The sequence below is a fragment of the Equus asinus genome, chromosome 22 (assembly GCF_041296235.1).
Source record: "Equus asinus isolate D_3611 breed Donkey chromosome 22, EquAss-T2T_v2, whole genome shotgun sequence".
Lineage (NCBI taxonomy): Eukaryota > Metazoa > Chordata > Mammalia > Perissodactyla > Equidae > Equus > Equus asinus.
The window spans coordinates 39,893,764-39,916,163 of NC_091811.1; the positions used below are offsets into that span (position 1 = coordinate 39,893,764).

At 39.4% G+C, this 22,400-nt stretch overlaps 1 protein-coding gene and 1 long non-coding RNA gene across 8 annotated transcripts in view; one reads left to right on the plus strand and one right to left on the minus strand.

Moving 5' to 3' along the window:
* Positions 1 to 22,400, minus strand: part of DENND5B (DENN domain containing 5B) — a 178,852-nt gene that overhangs the window by 105,560 nt on the left and 50,892 nt on the right. Inside the window, exon 1 of one of the 7 annotated variants that reach the window (XM_070493949.1) lies at positions 18,076 to 20,624. The exons of the other annotated variants lie outside the window; for them this stretch is intronic. Within the exon in view, the coding sequence (XP_070350050.1) occupies positions 18,076 to 18,097 (22 nt within the window). The 5' untranslated portion in view covers positions 18,098 to 20,624. Of the gene's footprint in view, positions 1 to 18,075; positions 20,625 to 22,400 lie in introns of those variants that run through there. 7 annotated transcript variants of the gene reach the window in all.
* On the plus strand, positions 1,059 to 17,709 carry LOC139041592 (uncharacterized). The gene is made up of 3 exons (XR_011497046.1): positions 1,059 to 2,478; positions 3,043 to 3,158; positions 4,380 to 17,709. It is a non-coding gene; the product is annotated as an uncharacterized lncRNA (long non-coding RNA).

The following is a 22,400-nucleotide window of genomic DNA, read 5'->3' on the forward strand; positions in this document are numbered from 1 at the left end:
GTACACAGATGTATATTCTTGGTTGTGGGTCCTTCTAGTTATGGCATGTGGGACGCTGCCCCAGCGTGCTCCGACGAGCAGTACCATGTCCGCGCCCAGGATTCGAACCAACGAAACACTGGGCTGCCTGCAGTGGAGCGCGAGAACTCAACCACTCGGCCACGGGGCCAGCCCCTATACAACATATTCTTAACTCTTTGTAACTTTTGTTAACACTTACCTTAAAACTGTTTTGAAATTTTTGGAGCTCAATCTTTCTAGAATGCCCATATACATTCTAGTATGTTTTAAGCTAAGTGTTTAAGCTAAGCGTTATTACAAAAGAGTTAAAAAGTTTAAAAAAACTAAAATGTTTATAAAGTAAAAAAGTTACAGTAAGCTAAGCTTAATTTATTATTGAAGGGAAAAATTTTGTAATAAATTTAGTGTAGCCTGAGTGTACAGTGAGTATAAAGTCTACAGAAGTGTACAGTAATGTCCTAGGCCATCACGCTCACTCACCACTCACTCACTCACTCACCCAGGGCAACCTCCAGCGCTGCAAGCTCCTCTCATGGTAAGTGCCCTATAGTGGTGTACCATTTTTTTCTTTTATACCATATTTTTACTGTACCTTTTCTATGTTTAGATACGTTGCACAAATACCACTGTGTTACAATTGCCTACAGTATTCAGTACAGTAACATGCTGTACAGGTTTGTAGCCTAGGAGCAATAGGCTATCCCATACAGCCTAGGGGTGCAGTAGGCTATACCATCTAGGTTTGGGCAAGTGCACGCTATGATGTTCACACAATGAATAATTGCCTAAAGACACATTTCTCAGAATGTGTCCTATCGTTAAATGACACATGACTGCACTTAAAAAGATCACGTATAACATGATTAAACGTGTATAACATGTATATTATGTTTAACATAATACACAGACAGCCTGCTACTATGTTTGTAGATGATGTGAGAACACAGCCCTTCTCACTGTGGCTGGGAGCATGAGATCCGGCCTTTTGATGGCTCCGGATTACCTCTCAATTGGCACTGGGAGTAGGGACCCTACTCTCAGCTCCAAGCCACTGGTGAGGATTTCCATAGCCTGTGCATGGAGTAGCAAGTAGAGAGGGACTGGTGAGATGTGTGAACCGTGGAGCTCTTTCTCAGCCTGAGTGGCCCTGTTATGTGTTTCTTCACTCATCCCCTCTCTGACCCTTCCCACTCCTAGAGCCCCCGTGAGTTCCCTCCCTCATTATCCATTTCCACCATAGCCTATTTCTGACAAAGGTATTCCTCCACAAAACAAGGCCAAGTCTCCCAATATTTCCCTATCCTCCTGTCCCTGAAGGATACCACAGAAGTCTAAAGATTTTAAAGAAATTCTGCTGATAGGAACAATGAAAACAGATGGGAAGTTTAAAAAGGCAATCTCTTCTGCCCTGTCCCTTTTGTCATTTTGTTCTTTTCCTCTCTAAAGGGAACGTTAAAACACATGCACTCACACACAGACAGAGGTAATAAATGGTGGACAGAATATTCAGAGCCAATAAATCTTCCCCAGTATTCTGATAAAGGTGAGAGGGGGAAATGGAGAAGTATAGATGCTGCTATGAAATCCAGGCTGAGGCCAATAGGCAGGGAGGAGGTGGCAGTGAGGGAACTCTTCTCCTTTCTATGTCTAACCCCACAGGTCCCCAACTGTCTATCTCTGAAGACCCAGCCTGAATTGGGAGGAGCTGGAGCTGGGAGAGGCAATACTGGGCAGCAGTGGGTCCTACAAGAGAGAGTGACTAGGGAAAGAGAAAAGGGGGTGGGGGTGGGGGGGCTACAGGGCAGTACCTAAAATGAAAGGGCACTTCTGCGAACGTTACAGAAAAACATTTACTGTACACGGGCTGTCTCTACATCATAGAAGGCTGTCCTTTTGGAAGCAGATCCCCCAAGGAGGCCGCATAGTCATTCTCCAGTCTGATGTTCTTACCACTGTTTAAATCATCTCTGAGCAGGTGACATATAAGTAGAAACCTGACAAAGTAATAATCACCATCACAGTTAACACACAGGACTTACTACAGGGCAGGTGTTAATCCAACTGCCCAACATATGTTAACTCATCTCATCATCATCATTACTCATGACGTAGGTCCTATTATTATTCTCATTTTATAGATGTAGAAACTGAGGCACAAAAAGGCTAAATAACTTACGCAAGATCAGACAACTAGCAATTCAAACCTAAGCAGTCTGACTCCAGAGACTGTGCGCTTAATTCCCCATCTGAGGTCATCTTAGGAGAGAGTACTTCAGGCAGGGGAAAGAGCAAGTGCAGAATCCCTGATGTGGAAGTGAGCTTCTCACGGCTGAGATGCAGCAAGGAGGCCAGGACATTGATGCATCTGAGTGAGGTGGTAGAAGAAGAGGTCAGAGAGGTAACAGGAGCCAGAGACAAGAGCCCTTCTGGGCCACGGTGAGAACTTCAGATTTTATTGTAAGTATCGTGGGAAGTAACTGGAGCATTTTAAACAGAGAATTGACTTTGTTTTAAAAGGGGCCACCCTGGCAGCTGAGAGAATAGACTGTAGTGGATAAGAGTGGAAACAAATAGACCAGTTAGGAGGCTTCTGGAATAATCTAGGCAAGAGATGATGGTAGCATGGATTAGGGAAATAATGGTAGGCTGGTGAGAGTGATAAAATTCTAGATATATGTTAACGGCATAAAAGATATGATTTGCTGACAGATTCAATGTGGGAGAAAGGAGTAGTCAAGAAGGATATCACAATACCACAGTTTTTGGTCTGAGCACCTGGATGAACAGGGCAGCTATTTACTGAAAGGAGGAAAAATGGAGAAGGAAGGGGTTTTTCAGGGATGGAGAGGGGGTCAGGCGTCTGGAATAAAGAATTCAGTTTTGGATTCATTAAATCTGAGATGCCTATTAGATACCCAAGTGAAATTTTTGAGTAAGCATTTAGATATATGAATTTAAAATTCAGGGGAAAAGTGAGAGAAATTCAGGGGTCCCTCAAATAGATGGTGTTTAATGTCACAGGGCTGGATAAGATCACTAGGAAATGAATGTACGTGAAGAGAGGACGGCTGAGTCGGAGCCCTAAGGGCCTCACGGAACACTAAGAGGTTGGAAGAGGATGAGGAACTGGCAAAAAGGTGAGAAAAACCAGGCGCGAGGTAAGAGAAAAAGCAGAAGCATGGGCATTCATAAAAGCCATGTAAAGAAAATGCTTTAACAAGGAGGGAGCTGACAACATGGAAGTCACTGTGACCTTGACAAAGAGATTTCTGTGGACTGCTAGGGGTGAAAATCTGTTTAGAGTTGTTCCAAGAAAGAACAGGAAGAGAGGATGTGGAGGCAGAGAGCACAAATAAGTCTTCTGAAGAGTTTTGCTGGAAAAATGAGAAATGAATAATACTGGAGGAGAATATGGGGTCGAGGGAAGGGTTTTTATTTTGTTTTTTAAAGAGAGGAGATATTAATTCATTCAAGTAATATTTCCAGTGAGCCTACACTGTGCCAGGCACCGTGATGGATGCTCCCGATATGACTAGTACGGTCCAGTCCTCTGAGGATCCCTCACCCTCCTACCTTGCCTTCCTAATTCTACCACAGAGAGCTGACTCTGCCCATTCCATACTACATGATGGCTGATATAGGCTGTACCCCCCAGGTAACCATGCTTCCTATCCTCAGCACACAGCTTACCTACTTGATCCTCATAAGACTTTATATGAGACACTGAACCCACGAGAAACTGCATTCTCTCCACTGAATCTTTTCTCCCTCTGGCACTCCTTGAAATGGTCCCAAACCATTCTCACTGGGATAAGCCATGCCAACTACCTTAGCACCAGGGCACAGCGCTCACTGATTCTGGATCTGTGACAGCGGGCAGGTGCTCACCAACATTCACGCTCTCCTCTCCTTCCCAACATCCTTGCATCTGAGTGGGGGCCAAATGACTAGCTCTTGCCAATGAAATGTGAGGAGAAGTGACACGTGTCACCTCCAGGCTGAGCCACACAATCTGGCTTTTTTTCCTGCCATCCATTAGCTAAATGCAAAAGGAAATGAGGTCTTAAAGGTGGGAAAGTCACCAAATGGAAGAAACTTGGGCCATTGACTGTCTCTGCAAAATAGAGCTCCTCCTCCTCTTGGCCTACATTAGACTAAACATGAATGAAAAATAAACTTTATTGTCTCAAGCCACTGATAAGTTTGGGGTTGTTGTTACAGCAGTTAGCTATTTATGTGTTTCTGGATAGCCCGAGTTTTCATGTGTTAGTTTTGACTATAATGCTAACCCCTGACTATAATGTGCCTTCTCTTCCTTGCTAATTCTCCATATTGCCTGTTATTGTTTTCAAATACAGGACGAGCATAGTTCTACAGTATGGGACAGAATTTGCCCATTTTTTATGGATGGGCTCTACCTTTCACAGAAGAAGCCATCTACCCACCACGGAGCTACTAATCAAAACAACAGGTTTTAACCCACGATGGGCCTGTTAGCCTTTCTAAATACACACCTCTAAATCCAGTCAGCGATCCTGCAAGTGCAGCTGCTGGTCATGAAGAGAATCAAGCAAAAGAAGCTGAAGAGATCTCTGAAAATTCACAGACCCTACTGAAGAACGTTCATCAATAAAGAAACTTGAATCCCGGTAAACTTAAAAGTTCATTTTGATGAAGACCTTAATAAAAGTACATCAACATCAATCCTCTGAGTTTTGAAATTCTAAGAGATTCACAATATACTTCCTGCTTGATTCTATCAAAATTAAAGAGCCGTACTGTATTTAACTAACACTAAACACACTTCAACTATCAAAGTTAATTCACGAGAATAACACACAACACAGTTACTTTATTTCAACGCCAACTGGAGGTACTGCAGTTGCCACCCATTCAAGGGCACAGTCCCCAAGAAGAATGCCCTGACATCAGAAGTCCCTAGGCCACCTGCACTTCTCACACACTGGCTATACGTTTTGGGGTTCCCACAACCCCTCAGTTGAGATAACTTACTAGAACAAACTCACAGAGGTCAGGAAAGCGCTATACTTGTGATTACAGTTTTATTGCAGGGGATACAAATCAAAAGGACCAGACAAAGGAAGACACACACAGCGGAGGTGTGGGAGGGAATGCAGAACTTTCATGCTCTCTCCTTGTGGAATCAGGGTGTCACTCCCCTCCTCCACCCATACACACAACAATGTGTTTATCAACCAGGAAGCTCTAAGTAAGTCTTGGTGTCTATAGAGGTTTCACTGAGGCTCCATTACACAAGCATGGTTGATCAGTCACTGGCCATGTGACTGGACCCAATCTCTAACCCTCTCTCCTCTCCAGACGCCAGGTGGGTTCAAAGTCCTTGTGGTGACTAGCGCCTGTCCTGAAGTTATCCAGGGGCCCATCATTAGTTACCTCATTAGGGTAACACTCCTATTACCTGGGAAATTTCCAGGGTTCTAGAAGTTCAGTGCCAGGAACTCAGAACAAGGACCAGACAAATTCCTATTAGGCACTGTGTATCCTAACACCAAGCACAACACAACGGTAGATTACTTACTTGCAAAAATAATCTTAGAATCCAGGATCTATAGTCTTCTGATAACGAGGAATAAACAAAGCACTATGCTCCTAACCAAAGCCTGTCATACTATCCTTTCTGTAACAAAATATGAAACAAGAAAAAGCATTAGAAAGTCACTGAAGTATTGTAACTGATATCATGAACCTCTCTAAGGGAAAGGGTCCATAATTTTTAGGTTAATAATCAAATAAGTACCATGTGTTCACCAGTGCTTAGTAAATTATTTTTATTATTCTGAAGAACATATAAGTGATTTTCAAATAAACATTATACCCCAAAAAACAAGGTTCTAGTTCTGGTTGAACATCCTGGGGTCTAGTAGCCTAGAGCAAAGCATAATTTCTTTAAGCAAAGATTTCCTCATATATAAAATACAGATTACTATAATAACAATGCATTATTGGTAGTATTATTAGATGTCTATCTTCTATGAGAATCGTTTATCCAATGTATTTCTGGGAAAGCATATTAATGTTATCATTCGCATTGGATTTTATAATACAATATGAAACAAGTCTTCCCTTATTGCTAGAGAACTTATTCTCTGCTAAAGAGACTCCAAGAGAGTCACCCTTTGCCTTCAGGAACAAAAGAAAGTCACCTACCATTAAAATATTTATAGCTGACAAGTAATACTGTAGAGCTAGAGTTCTAAGATGATTCAAACTGGAATTTTTCTGCTCCATGACTCAAAGAAGCAGGTATTTGCAGAGCTAAGGGACACCTTCCCCTCCATCTCCATTCACTACTTTTTGCTGTCATTACTATCACCCCCCCCCAATTTTTTTTTATTGAGGTAACGCTGGTTTACAACATTATATAAATTTCAGGCGTATATCATTATATTTCAACTTCTGTATAGACTACATCACGTTCACCACCAAAAGTCTAGTTTCCATCACCATCACGGTACAAATGTCCTCCTTTACCCCTTTTGCCTTCCTCCCACCTGCCTTCCCCTCTGGTAATCACGAATCTATTCTCTGTATCTATGTGTTTGTTTGTTTGTTGCTGTTTTTTAAACTTCCACATACGAGTGAAATCATACAGTATCTGTCTCCCTCTGTCGGACTTATTTCGCTTAGCATAATACTCTCAAGGTCCATCCATGTTGTCAGAAATGGCAAGGTTTCATCTTTTTTCATGGCTGAGCAGTATTCCACTGTGTTTATATACCACATCTTCTTTACCCATTCATCCTTAGGTGGGCACTTATGTTGTTTCCAAGTCTTGCCTATTGTAGATAATTCTACAGTGAACACAGGGGTGCAATATCTTTTCAAATTAGTGTTTTCATGTTCTTTGCATACATACTCAGAAGTGGGATAGCTGGATCATAGTTCTCTTATTAATTTCTTGAGGAATCTCCATACTGTTTTCCACAGTGGGTGCACCAGTTTACATTTCCACCAGCAGCATGAGGGTTCCCCTTTTCTCCACATCTTCTCCAATACTTATTTCTTGTCTTTTTTTTTTCTTTTTTTTGAGGAAGATTAGCCCTGAGCTAACTGCTGCCAATCCTCCTCTTTTTGCTGAGGAAGACTGGCCATGAGCTAACATCCGTGCCCATCTTCCTCTACTTTACATGTGGGACACCTACCACAGCATAGCGTGCCAAGCGGGGCCATGTCTGCACCCCGGATCCGAACCGGCAAACCCCGGGCCACTGAAGCGGAACGTGTGAACTTAACTGCTGCACCACCAGGCCGGCCCCTCTTGTCTTTTTAATGATAGCCATTCTGACACATGTGAGGTGATATCTATGGTTTTGATTTGCATTTCCCTAATAATTAATGATGTGGGCCATCTGTATATCTTTTTTGGAAAGAGGTCTGTTTAGATCCTCTGTCCATTTTCAAATCAGGGTGTTTTTTGTTGTTAAGTTGCACGAGTGCTTTATGTATTTTGGATATTAACCCCTTATTAGATAAATGATTTGCAAACATTTTCTCCCAATTGGTAGGTTGTCATTTGTTTTGTTGATGGTTTCTTTTTCTATGCAGAAGCTTTTTAGTTTGATGTAGTCCACTTGGTTATTTTTTTTGTTTCCCTTGCCCAAGAAGACATATTCAAAAAGATACTGCACTGGGGCTGGCCTGGTGGCACAGTGGTTAAGTTCCACGTTCTGCTTTGGCGGTCTGGGGTTCACCAGTTCAGATCCGGGGTGCAGATATGACACTGCTTATCAAGCCATGCTGTGGTAGGCATCCCACATGTAAAGCAGAGGAAGATGGGTATGGATGTTAGCTCAGGGCCAGTCTTCCTCAGCAATAAAGAGGAGGATTAGCAGCAGGTGTTAGCTCAGGGCTAATCTTCCTCAAAAAAAAAAAAAAGATACTGCAAAGACCAATGTCAAAGAGCATACTGCCTATGTTTTCTTCTAGAAGTTTTATTCAAGTCTTTAATCCATTTTGAGTTACTTTTGTGTATGGTGTAAGATAGTGGTTTAGCTTCATTCTTTTGCATATGGCTATCCAGTTTTTCCAACACCATTTATTGAAAAGATTTTCCTTTCTACATTGTACGTTCTTGGCTCCTTTGTCAAACATTAGCTATCTATAAATCTGTGGGTTTATTTCTGGGCTCTCAATTCTCTTCCATTGATCCTTGTGTCTGTTTTTCTGCCAGCACCATGCTATTTTGATTACTATAGCTTCATAGTATAGTTTGAAATCAGGGAGTATGATGCCTCCATCTTTGTTCTCTTTTCTCAGGATTGCTTTGGTTATTCAGGGTCTTTTGTTGTTCCACATATATTTCAGGATTTTTTTGTTCTATTTCTGTGAAAACTGTCATCGAGACTTTGATAGGGATTGCACTGAATATGCAGATTGCCTTAGGTAGTATGGACATTTTAACTATGTTAATTCTTTCAATTCATGAGCATGGAATATCTTTCCATTTCTTTATATCTTCTTTGATTTATTTCAACAATGGTTTAGAGTTGTCAGTGTACAGGTCTTTCACCTCCTTGGTTAAATTTATTCCTAGGTATTTTATTCCTTTTGTTGCGACTGTAAATGGGATTGTATTCTTGATTTCTCTTTCTGCTATTTAATTGTTAGTGTATAGAAACAACTGATTTCTGTAAGTGGATTTTGTACCCTGCAACTTTACCATACTTGTTTATTATTTCTAACAGTTTTTTGGTGGATTCTCTAGGGTTTTCTACATATAAAATCATGGCATCTACAAATAGTGACAGTTTTACTTCTTCCTGTCCAATTTGTATCCCTTTTATTTCTGTTTCTTGCCTAACTGCTCTGGCCAGAACTTCTAATGCTATGTCAAATAAGAGTGGTGAAAGTGGGCATCCTTGTCTTGTTCCTATTCTTACAGAGAGAGCTTTCAGTTTTTCACTGATGAGTATGATGTTACTTGTGTGTTTGTCATATATGGCCTTTATTATCTTGAGATGCTTTCCTTTTTTACCCATTTTATTCAGAGTTTTTATCATAAATAGATGTAGAATCTTGTTGAATGCTTTCTGTGCATCTATTGAGACGATCATGTGAATTTTATTCTTCATTTTGTTGATGTGGTGTATCACATTGACCAATTTGCAGATGTTGAACCATTCCTGTACCCCTGGAATAAATCCCACTTGATTGTGGTTTATGATCCTTTTAATGCATTGTTATATTCAATTTGTTAACATTTTGTTGAGGAATTTTACATCTATGTTCATCAGTGATATTGGCCTGTAACTTTCTTTTTCTGTGTTGTCCTTGTCTGATTTTGGTGTCAGGGTAATGTTGGCCTCACAAAATGAGTCAGGAAACATCCCCTCCTCTTCAATTTTTTGTAATAGTTTGAGAAGAATAAGTATTCAATCTTCTTTGAATGTTTGGTAGAATTCACCAGGGAAGCCGTCTGGTCCTGGACTTTTGTTTTTTGGGAGGTTTTTGATTACTGTTTTGATCTCCTTACTAGTGACCAGTCTGTTCCGATTCTCTATTTCTTCTTGATTCAGTTTTGGGAGGTTGTACCATTCTAAGAGTTTATCCATTTCTTCTAGGTTATCCAATTTGTTGGCATATAGCTTTTCATAGTATTCTCTTATAATCCCTTGTATTTCTGTAGTATTTGTTGTAATTTCTCCTCTTTCATTTCTGATTTATTTGAGCCTTCTTTTTTTCTTAGTGAGTCTAGCAAAAGGTCTGTCAATTTATTTTTTTCAAAGAACCAGCTTTCAGTTTCATTGGTCTTTCCTGTTGCATTTTAGTCTCTATCCAGGCTGATTTTTATTATTTCCTTTCTTCTACTGATTTTGGGCTTTGTTCTTCTTTTTCTAGTTCCTTTAGGTGTAATGTTATATTGTTTGAGATTTTTCTTGTTTTTCAACATAAGCCTGTACTGCTATAACTTCCCTCTTAGTACCACTTTTGCTGTATTCCATAGATTTTGGTATGTCGTACTTTCATTTGTCTTCAGGTATTTTTTAAATTCTCCTTTGATTTCTTCATTGACCCAATAGTTGTTCAGCAGCATTTTATTTAATACCCATACACCTGTGACTTTTCTAGTTTTCTTCTTATAGTTGATTTCTAGTTTCATACCATTGCGGTCAGAAAAGATATTTAGTATTATTTCAATCTTCTTAAGTTTACTGAGATTTGGTTTGTGGACTAATATGTGATCTATCTCAGAGAATCTTCCATGTGCATTAGAAAAGAATGTGTTTTCTGCAGTTTTTGGATGGAACGTTCTGTATATATTTATTAAGTCCTTTTGGTCTAATATGTTATTTAAGGCCAATGGTTCCTTATTGATCTTCTGTCTGGACGATCTATCCATTGATATAAGTGGGGTTTTAACGTCCCCTACTATTATTGTGTTACTGACCATTTCTCCCTTTATGTCTGTTAATATTTGGTTTATTTATTTAGGTACCCCTATGTTGAGCACTTAGATATTTACAAGTGTTATATCCTTTTGCTGAATTGTTCCCTTTATCATTATGTAATGCCCTTGTCTCTTGTTACAATTTTTGTTTTAAAGTCTATTTTGTCTGATATAAATACTGCAACTCCAGCTTTCTATTCATTTCCATTTGCACGGAATATCTTTTTCCATCCCTTCACTTTCAGTCTGTGAGTGTCTTTAGGTGTGAAGTCTGTTTCCTGCAAGTAGCATATATGTGGGTCTTGCATTTTTATCCATTCACCCTACGTCTTTTGATTGGAATATTTAGTTGATTTAGATTTAAAGTGGCTATTGATAGGTATGTACTTAGTGCCATTTTGTTACTTTTTTCTGGATTTTTATAGTTCTTCTCTGTTCCTTTCTTCTTCTCTTGCTCTCTTCCTCTGTGATTTTGTGACTTTCATTGGTGTTACGTTTGGGTTCCTTTCTCTTTATTTTTTGTGTATTTATCATAAGAGTTTTGATTTGTGGTTACCATGAGGTTCACATATTATAACATACGTATATAGCAATCTATATTAAGTTGATGGTCTCAAGTTCAACCTCATACTAAAAGCTCTACAATTTTACTCCTCCCCCTCGTTTTATGTTTTGTGTATCCCTTAACCACCATTGTAGATATAAACGACTTTAGTACTCACCAAAAAAAATTTATAAGAAGTCAGAAACACAAGTAACTCAGTTTAGTTTACACATGGATAACAACTGACACACACAGGAATACCACTTTCTTCCTCCTAACCTCTTCAAAAAGAAAAAATCCTGCATAAGAAATCAACAAAGGTCTCTAAAGGAAAGATATAAATTACAAGGTAGGGAAGGGATCACATCTGTTTTACTAATGCTCCTCATGGTCTACAAACTTATTCTAATGTGAGCAAAGCAGGGCAAAACAATGTTACTAACAAGATTCACCGGGAAAGAGATTCTCCCTATAAGAATCAAAAAGAAGCATTATTATTCTAACAATTACCTGAAGTTGCTGGTAGCTAGAATGCTCTGCTGATGTGATTTTTGCTAAGCAAACATAGCCTCTGAGTCAGTGTGCACTTTTATCCAAAGGCCTTGCAGTCCCCTCCTCTAATATGCTCAGTGTTAGCCAGAACACTCATGCTTTACAACAACTAGACTCCAGGTTCTTAAATGGTGCTGAGGTACAGGACAGACCCATGAAATCACGGTCCACAGACATTAGGAAGATAATGTGACCTATACAATGACCAAGACCTAACCAGTTCTACAAAAGACTCTGATTCCCAAAGCTACTGTCTAGTAGATTAAAAATAGAAAGAAAAACATCAAGTCACCTTTGGTAGAGGGGGAAAAAAAGTCATTTTAACCACTTTCTGAAATTTTCTAAATTAACCTAAAACAAAGCAACCAAGGAGGATAAAAATGGGAGGGAGGGAGTAGAACTTTTCACTTCTGTACAGGAAAAGCAAAGTTGTCCTTCTTTCCTCTATCACAAAAACATAGACGAAAACCCTCAAGACGATCTCTAGCCCTGAGTTTCAATTCACAATTCCTACTACCCGCCAAGAATCTCCACTTGGCTGTCCCACTACCAGCAGCCTCAACTTCAACACTTCCAAAACTGAACTCATCTTCTCCCCCAAAGCTTTTCCCATGTTAACAGTGCCACAATTCATGTAGTTATTGAAGTATTACTATCTACTTACTCATCGCCAAAGGGGAGTTAACTTAACACTACAAGTAACTCTATCAAAAAGGGACTCATGCAACAACAAAAAAAAAGGGGGCCGGCCCCAAGGCCAAGTAGTTAAGTTCACGCACTCCGCTTCAGCAGCCCAGGGTTTTGCCAGTTCGGATCCTGGGCGGGGACATGCACTGCTCATCAGGCCATGTTGAGGCGGTGTCCCACATGCCACAACTAGAAGGACCCACAACTAAAATAGACAACTATGTACTGGGGGGATTTGGGGAGGAAAAGTAAAAAAAAAAAAAGAAGATGATTCACAACAGGTGCCAATCTTAAAAAAAAAAGGGATTCATATTCACTATTTTTAGCACTCAGAGTACTATCTGGTACAAAGCCATGATATTTGACTGACTGATCGGGAGTCATTCTAGATTTCTAGATTTAGATTTTAGATTTTTTCCACTTCCCTCACCTAGACCCCTCTCCTTTCCTTCCATATTCAAATAATCACTAAATTTTGCAATTTATACCTCCTTATCAACTTCCAAATGAGCATTTCCTTTCTCTCTTCACTGCCATTTTGTTAATTCTGGACCTCAAGCCAGGCTCAGAAGATTGCTGCAGCTTCCTAACTAGTCTCCCTGCCATGCATGGTACATGTCCTCCCCTTCTAATTCAGATCTCTCTCTCTCTCCTCCTCCTCCTCTTCTCTCCTCTCCCTTCGCTCTCTCTCCACCTCTTTCTCTCTCTCTCTCTTTCACTCAACAAGCATTTCTGGAGCTCTAGGAGCCAAGGCACTATTCTAGGCTCTTGGGATACAACAGAACAGCAGACTGTATCTTCCAAAGATGACCACAATACTATCTCCTGTTCTTCTGAAACTCCATCAGGAGGTCGAGTCCATGTCCCCTGCCCTTAATCCCAGAAACGCCTTGTGATCACCTCAAACATAAGAGTACAGTAGAAGTGGGGCTGTGGCTTCCAAGCTAAATCATAAAAAATGTCATGCATTTCCACCTTGTTCTCGCAGGACTCAGGCCCTTAGAATATAGCCACAACGCTGTAAGAAAGCCCAAGCAGCTTCTGGACAAGCCCATAGGAGAGAAACTGAGAGCCCTGGCCCTCAGCCCCAGCTGAGGTCCCAGCCAACAGTGAGCAACAGCCTGCCAGCTGTGGGAGTGAGCCACTTGAAAGTGTGTTTTCTGGCCCCAGTCAAGTCACCCAGCCGATGCAACAAGAAGCATGGCCTCACCACACGCTGCCCAAAGTGAAGATCTGTGAGCAAAATAAACGTTGTTTTAAGCTGACGGTTTTGGGTGGTTTTGTTATGCAACAATAAATAACTGCAACAAACAGTCAACAAAACGGCAAAATATCTTTGTCCTCGTGGAGTTTACATTCTAGGAGGACACGGGCAAATATTACATAAATATAAACTATAGGTATGTTGGAAGACAAAAAGTGTAATGGAAAGTTCAAAAAATAAGAGTAGGGCAAGGAGGGCAGTGCAGAGCACAGCCGCCACACTGAGCAGGGAGGCGAGGCTGGGGCTTGGAGGCCAGGTGATATCTGAGCAAAGACTTGAAGGACACAGGGAACTAACGTTATCTCCTTAGGAAAACCAAAGCGAGTTAACATACCAATCTCATAAATTCAGTCCCCCGTCACCTAGAATCCAGTCTCTGTACATGGCACTTGAGGACCACCGTGATCAAGCCCTGACCGAGTGCGGCCCCAATCTGAGACTCCCGTATTCCCCACAGTCCCTGCACTAGGGCCATGCCAAATGACTTGCAGTTTCCTTTTAAGTACCGTGTCCTGTGGGTCTTTGCAAGGCTTCTCGTGTCTGGAATGTCTTTCCCCTCCTTATTAGTTTTCTATTTCCCCCTTAATAGATTATGACAAACTTGGCAACTTAAAAACAATACCCACATTTATTATCTCTCAGTTTCTGTGGGTCACAAGTCTGGGCACGGCGTGGCTCATCTGGTTCCTTTGCTCCGGGGCTCACAGTACCAGAATCATCCCGGTGTCAGAGCTGCATTCCTTTCTGGAGGCTCTGCGGAAGAACCCCTTCCCAGTTCATCCTGGCTGTTGGCAGAACTCAGTTCCTTGTGGAACAGGGCTGAGGTCCCTGTTCTCTCACTGTCAGCTGGGCTGCCCTTAGCACCCAAGGCCTCTCTCTGGTCCTTGCATTTGGCCCTACATCTCAGAACCAGCAATGGCACAAAGAACCCTTCTCATACCTGGAATCCTCTGATTAACCTTTCCGCCAAATCTCTTCTGCCCAGTCGAGTTTCTGCTTTTAAGGACTCATGCGATTACACTGAGCACACGTGGACAATTCAAGCTACTCCATTTTATGTCAGCTCATTAGCAACCTTAATAACATCTGTAAAGTCCCTTCACAGCAGTACCTAGATTGGCGTTAGACCGAATAACCAGGGGACAGAAGTTCTTGGGGGGCATGTTTAGAATTCTGCCTCGCACTCCTCTCCCTGTCTGCCTACTGGGCTCCTACAAGTCTTTAAGATCCTACTCAGATGAGACCTTCTCTGGGAAACCTTTCTCGACATGTACAGGAAGAGCAAGGAGTTTCTTCCATAACACAATATAAAATCTACACATTAGAACAGATAATTTTTGTGGTCCAACACTTTTTAAATTCCATGAGCTTATTAATTTTTAAATGAACCACTATCATACCAACATTGTACTAAATACGTATTAGTTGATGTGTTAAAAATTTCCCTTGATAGTAAGGTTCAGGACACAGCATTTCTCTTCTTTTCTTGGCTGGCACATAGTGTGCAAACATAATGACTTTTTTTTCCCCAAATAAAATAGAATTGTGACGTTCTTGGAACTCTGTTCTCATAAAGTGCTATCCACTTACCATACTGTATTAAAACTGTTAAATTCTATCTCCTCCTTTAGACTTTAAGCTCTTCAACACATTATTCATCCTTACAACCTCAGCACCTACTTAATACTGTGCCTGGTACATAACATATGCTCAGTGTCTATTGAATAAGTGGATAAATGAATGGAAATATACTCTTAGGTCTGAATTATATACTCCAGATTTTGTAAGGCTTACTTATTTAAAGCACTGGTAGCTGTGAAAATGATTCATTTCAAAACTTTGACTATATAAACTGAAATGTAATTTAAGAAATGCAATTAGCTCATTTTTTAAGAACTTTTCATTCTTTCCAATTTGTGTTGACTTTTAAGTTAAAATCTGATACCTATTTCAAACATAAGATCATAAGGATATCATTATTGTATATTCATTGTGGTATCACATGATCAGAATTTTATTACTCTTTGTGTTGAATCTTGGATTTCATGGATAACTTTTTTTTCAAAGTAAACTTTAGTTTTTCGAATGGTTTCAGATTTACAGAAAAACTGAGAAAATAGTACAGAGCTCCCATATACCCTCCAGTTTCCCCTATTTGTAACTTCTTACATTAGAATTGTTACAATTCGTTACACCTCATTAAGTGTAACAATTAAGTGTACAAGAATTGTACACTTGTTACAATTAATGAAGCAGTATTGATACATTATTATTAACTAAAGTCTATACTTTATTCAGATTTCCTGAGTTTTTACCAAAAGTCCTTTTTCTGTTCCGGAATCCCATCCAGGATACCACATTACATAAATGTCATCATGTCTCCCTACGCTCTTCTTGGCTGTGACAGTTTCTCAAACTTTCCTTGTTTTAGATGACACTGAGAGTTTTGATGACTACTGGTCAGGTATTTTATAGAAACTTCCTCAAATGGGATTTGTCTGATGTTTTTCTAACGATTAGACTATGGTCATGAGTTTTGGGGAGGAAGATCATAGTGCCATTTTCATCACATCACATCAAAGATACATACTATCAACATGACCGAGTACTGTTGAAGTTCACCTTGATCTCCTGGCTGAGACATTGTTCTTCAGCTTTCTCCAACATAAAGTCCCTCTTTTTTCTTGCTTTCCCATACTATCATCTTTAGAAGGAAGTTGCTAGACTCAGCTCACCTTTAAGGAGTGGAAGACTGTGCTCCGTGCCCTCGAGGGTGGAGTATCTACATAAATTATTCGAAATTCTTCTGCAAGGAAGATTTGTCTCTCTTCCCCCATTTATTAATTTATTCGATCATTTATTTACATCAGTATGGACTCATGGATGTTTATTTTATATTTTGGGTCACAACCCACTATACTTTTATTTTGTTGCTCAAACTGTTACAGCTTTGGCCACTAGGAACTCTTTCATTTGGCTCCTGTGCCCCTGGACCCACCCTACCTATATGTTGTGTTTTTGTTTTTAGCACTTCTTTAATTACTGGCACTATAAGATGCTTGAGGCTCATCGTATATATTTCTTGCCCCACTTCTAGGTTCAGCCATTTCTCCCAGGATCCTTCAAATCCTTTAATTGGAGAATGGTATTAGAAATGAAGATTTGGGCGGTAAGGGTGCTCATTTCTACTGGAGTATCATTGTTTCTAGGCCCCTCCAAGGTTAACCCTTTTTTTTTACTTTTCACCTAAATATTCAGAAATAGGGTGAGACTGATAATACTAGTTTATAAATAAATTTTTAAGCTTTCTTATAACAATATTTTGTGAAGTATTTGTTCCTTGTGATAAAAATATTTTCAGCGGTTGCCTCATATTACGACTCCACTTTTCCTCCACTCTACCCGCCTACCTCTACATTTCCTCAATTCTCAACTTGGAGCGGAAATGGGAGATGCAGTTTTTAGCATCTTTGTTGAGATCTTTGGAGAAAAGATGCCAGGAATATTTTTACAGACTTATTGACTGCTGATTTTATAAGTTCTGTGTATAAAAGTAGTTGCAAAAGAGATTAAACTCTTAATGCAAATAACTTTACCCTACACTGCCCACATTTGGAAAGAGTTCATAAGTCTCATCCATCCCAGATGAAGGAGACAAAAACTGAGTCCCTATTTCTGAGAAATTCTTGTATTTCTCAGAATTGCTTATTTTGGATGGTCTGACATCTTTCAAATACTAAACACTTCACATTTTATTAATTAGGATGACATTTTAAGGAAAAGAAATATTTCCTTTTCCCTAGGAAGTCTCTTTTCACTATGTTCTTTCAGCAAAGCTCAAGGTAAATTAGTTTTGCAGGTTATTCACTTTACCCCATTTTCTTGCCTATACCGTACCTTCATTATTTAACTTCTCAGGAACTCTGTGATTCAAGTTGTCCACACTACAGAGCTTTATAGACACCTCAAGAGTAGTTTCCACTCTAATATCTTATTTATTTTTTAAAAAGCCTTCCCATTACTTTCCAAATATCCTTCGAAAGAGATTTGTCAATTTGACAAATGCAACATTCTTATTTTATTTTTGGTTGAATTCATAATTTTCACAAAGCTCTAAGTAATCCTTCTTTTCACACTTAGGAACTTTACGCAGTTTGGTTTTATACTGTCACTATGTTTATGCACGTAAAATGTATTACATAACTCGGTTTATTCATAGAATCATCATGTTTGGTTGTTTAGATGTAAACTACAAATTTTTGAAGAATTTGAAAATTAAATAGAAATCTAATAATATGAAAGAATTATTTTAAATTTTTCAAATTTGATCACTGTATGGGGGTAATATAAAAACAAAGATTTTTTCAGAGATATATACTGAAATATTTCACATAAAATCATATGACATCTGAAATTTGCTTAAAAAATAAGATGGGGGGTGTAGGAGAAACAAGACTGGTCACATGTTGATCATTTTTGAAGCTGGATGATGGGTATATGGGGGTTCGCATCTACTTCTTATGTGTTCAAAATTCTCCATAGAAAAAGCTTTTTTGTTTTTAAGAAATTTTTACTTACTTTTTTGCTGAAGATGATTCATCCTGAGCTAACATCTGTGCCAATCCTCCTCCTTTTTATATGTGGGTCGTGCTGACACAGCATGGCTTGACGAGTGGTGTAGGTCTGTGCCCAGGATCTGAACCCGCAAACCTGGGCTACTGAAGTAGAGTGCATGCAACTTTAACGACTTAGCCACAGGGCCAGACCTCTAAAAAGTTTTTTTAATTAACACCAAAATAAAATAAGTCATTAATGATAAGTTTATTAAGTATAAGCTTAGTTTCAGAGAACAGAAAGTAAACATTTCAATGTCTCTCTAAATGATAATGACCCACTCTCCTCCTTTTTAAGACAAGCACAACACCATTATGATGCCTAAAAAAATAAATAATTCCCTAACATCAAACATCTGGCCATTATTCAAATTTCCAATTATTTCATAAGTGATTAATCATTTTTAATACTTTGCATCAGGACCCAAATAAAGTCCATATATTATGATTTGCTGATATGTCTTTTAAGTCTCTTTTAATCTTAGGGTTTCCCCTTCTGTCTCTTTTTTTCCCCCTTGGGATTTCTTTGTTGACAAACTTGATGGAATTTCCCATAGTTTGGATTTTGTTGTTTGCATTTTCATATTATGGTTTAACACGCTCCTGTCTTCTAACTGGTAATTCAGAATTACATTGTTCAATAAAGTAGCCACTAACATGTGGCTATTTAAATTTTACTTTTAATCAATTAAAATTTAATAAAATTTAAAATTCAATTCCTTGGTCACATAAGACACATTTCTAGTAGCTACCATATCGGACAGTGGATAAAAGAACATTCCATCATCACAAAAAGTTCTGTTGGACAGCACTGATCCAGAGGCTGATCAGATTCAGGTTTACTTCTTTTTGGGAAGATTACTTCAGAGGTGTGGTTGTGTACTTCCATCAGAAGGCACATAGAATGTCTAGCATTCTATTTCGTTACCCAGGGGTTCATTTTTATTGGAAGGCCAGATAACTGTTTAATTCTTTTCCTGTATATCAGTGACTTTCAAATTTAATTCAATAATCTGAGGACCATTTTCGGCTCTCACTCTCGACCTTTCCATAGCATTTGACACTTGAATGTCCTCGCTCCCTTGTGTTCTGTGACACCAATCTAAGTTTTGTATCTCAGTGATCATTGCCAACAGTCCCTCTGCTGTTGCATGCATTTATCTTATTCTTTTCTTGGACAGATGTATTCTGAGATGGTTACCCATATGGGTCCACGGAGTAAGGGCAGACCCCTGCAGGCAAAGGGTATTGTCTCCCTTGAAGAAGGTAGACTTTCCCATTATTAATCATCTTGGGAAAATACATCTTAGGACATAAAAAGGAAACATGGAAACGGAACTTAGATTGATATGAAGAAGGAACTCTTGCCTCTCTCTAGATCTCTTTCCCTTGAGCCCAGACTACAAGCAGTCCAGATATGTTCAACGACTCTCCTCGCTTGCAGGAGAAAAAGAATCCCTGCCTTAAGGAGGCAATCCTCTACCTGGAAAAAACACAACTCTGCAAAGGGCCCTAAAGGACCCACCGATTCCACCAGCAATGAAAGCAGCCACACAGATATTTTCCTAAACTGATTGTTACTCTTCATTTATGATTTCCTTCTGATATCTCGAAGTATTTTGTGAAGTCTTACTGTTCTCAGCTGTAAGAAATAAGAGAGGCCAGCACAGTAAAGAGACAGCTGTACTCCCGAAGACTAACATGGTGGTGGCAGCAATGACTGGTGAGATCTCCAAGAGGAAGGGGAATGTTGGTAACAAGACTTGGGGTTGGAAAGTTCAGCTGCCCATGTCCAAGTTGGCATTCTCTCTTTTCTAACCGATTCTTACGGACTGGGCAGTTCTTAAAGGAGCTGCTGTCAGTTACCTCCGTGGGTTTCTCTTCTTCTACTGCTTCTCAGACATTTGTGTTCCACTGATTCTGTGTTTGCTTATTTTTTCTTACTCTACACATTCCACCAGCTTATACTATCACCTATATTAATGATTTCCAAATATATATCTCTAGCCTGATCACTCTTCTCTCCAGGTCAGCATTTCCAAGTGCCTACTGGAAAAGCCTTACCACAAGCTGTTAAAACTCAAAGTATACTAGGGGCTGGCCCGGTGGCACAGCAGTTAAGTGTGCACATTCCACTTCGGCGGCCCGGGGTTCACTGGTTCAGATCCCGGATGCGGACATGGCACCACGTGGCAAGCCATGCTGCAGCAGGCATCCCACATATAAAGTAGAGGAAGACGGCCACAGATATTAGCTCAGGGCCAGTCTTCCTCAGCAAAAAGAGGAGGATTGGCAGCAGATGTTAGCTCAGGGCTAATCTTCCTTGGGGAAAAAAACCCACAAAAACCTCAAAGTATCCTAAAATGAACTCCTTATATGTCTCCCAGACTACCTCTTCTTCCTCTATTCCTGTGTCAATGACACCAAGACTCATCCAGGTCAAAACCTGGGACTGACTCTCTCTTCTCTTGAAAACGGCTGAGGAAAATAAAATGGAATGAAAGAAATCCCTTCTAGCATACAAAGTGTCTTCCATAATAAAGAGGATTCAATATTCTTATAATGTGCAGAATGAATCTTAGCTGTTCTGTTTCTGGAACATAAATATAGAATAACTAAGACATATGTGACCTTGGATAAACCACTTAGTCTTTCTGTGTCTTCCAGAAAGGAAAATGGCAATGATGAGTGAAGGTGTTACAAAAATAGTAAATATTATAAAGGTTATTTTCAAAATCCTCCTCCAATGGTAGAAAAAGTGAGCATGACAGCAAGCATAAGCATGCCTAACAGCATTCTTGACTTACGGAGTCAGTTCTCCATTTGACTGCATCAATTTTTCATTAAAAAAAAAAAACCCAAAACCAAAACTCTTTAGTAACATGAATCTATTATTAGGTACTGATATGTAGTTGGAAGAAATGCCCTATAGTTACTAATATAAGACAACATAAGCAGTATTTCCAACAAAGATTGTAAAAGCCAGGAAAAAAAATATTTGTGCGTGTGTGTGCATGCCTGAATATAGAAGATAACCCTGAATAAAAGATGATCCACACATCAATATCACAGCCCATAGTTTACAGCAGGGTTAACTCTTAATGATGTACATTCTAGGGGTTTTGACAAATGTGTAATGACATGTACCCACCATTACAGTATGATACAGAATAGTTTCACTGCCCTAAAAATCCTTTGTGCTCTGCTTACCCATCTCTCTCTCCTCTAATCTCCAGCAATCACTGATCATTTTAGTATCTCCATAGTTTTGCCTTTTCCAGAAAGTCATATAGTTGGAATCATACAGTATGTAGTCTTTTCAGATTGGCTTCTTTCACTCAGTAATACACATTTAAGGTCCTCCATGTCCTTCTATGGCTTGGTGGCTCATTTTTCTTTGGCACTCTGTCTACATACCATGGTTTATTTATCCTTTCACCTACTGAAGGGTATCTTGGTTGCCTACAAATTTTGGCAATTATGAATAAAGCTGCTAGAAACGTCTGTGTGTAGGTTTTTGTGTGGATATAAGTTTTCAGTTCTTTTGGATAAATACCAAGGAGTGTGACTGACGGATCATATGGTAAAGTATGTTTAGTTTTTAAAGAAACCATCACACTGTCGTCCAACATGGCTGTACCATTTTGCATTCCTACTGGCAACACATGAGAGTTGTTAAATGTTTACTTTTAACATTTATTAATTTATTTAGATATTATATTTATATTGTCATCCTGGAAAACAGTGGCTCTGTCATCATTACAGCTACTTTTTGAGTCATCTAACACATGACTATATTGACTATAAAGAGTTATATATAACAATTAAATATGTAACTAGACAAAATTATATATTGCCTACAGAAAACAATCTTCTCTCTACTTTAACAAATAAACCAATGAGCTCTAACAATGAATCTTAACTATTATTTTGAAGTCTGTGAGTGACCAGGGACATGGACATCTTAGGAATGACATATTTACTTTCCACTTTTACATAAGTGGCAGTAAAAATAGTCTAATCTACAGGATACAGAATGAGCTTCCTTAGTTAAGAATCACAAATTCTTGGACTCACAATAGGAAGAGTTATTAGAGACCAAAGAGAGACTCTCTTCCAAAGCCCCACCTGGTAATTACTACGGCTCAACGAGTATGACCACTCACTCAGTGGCTCAAGTCGGACAGCTGGAGTCATCCTTGACTCCTCTTTCCCTCTTACTCCCCAGATCTAATCAACCACTTCATCCTACTGATTTAACCTCCCATTTTTCTTAAATCTTTCCAACTC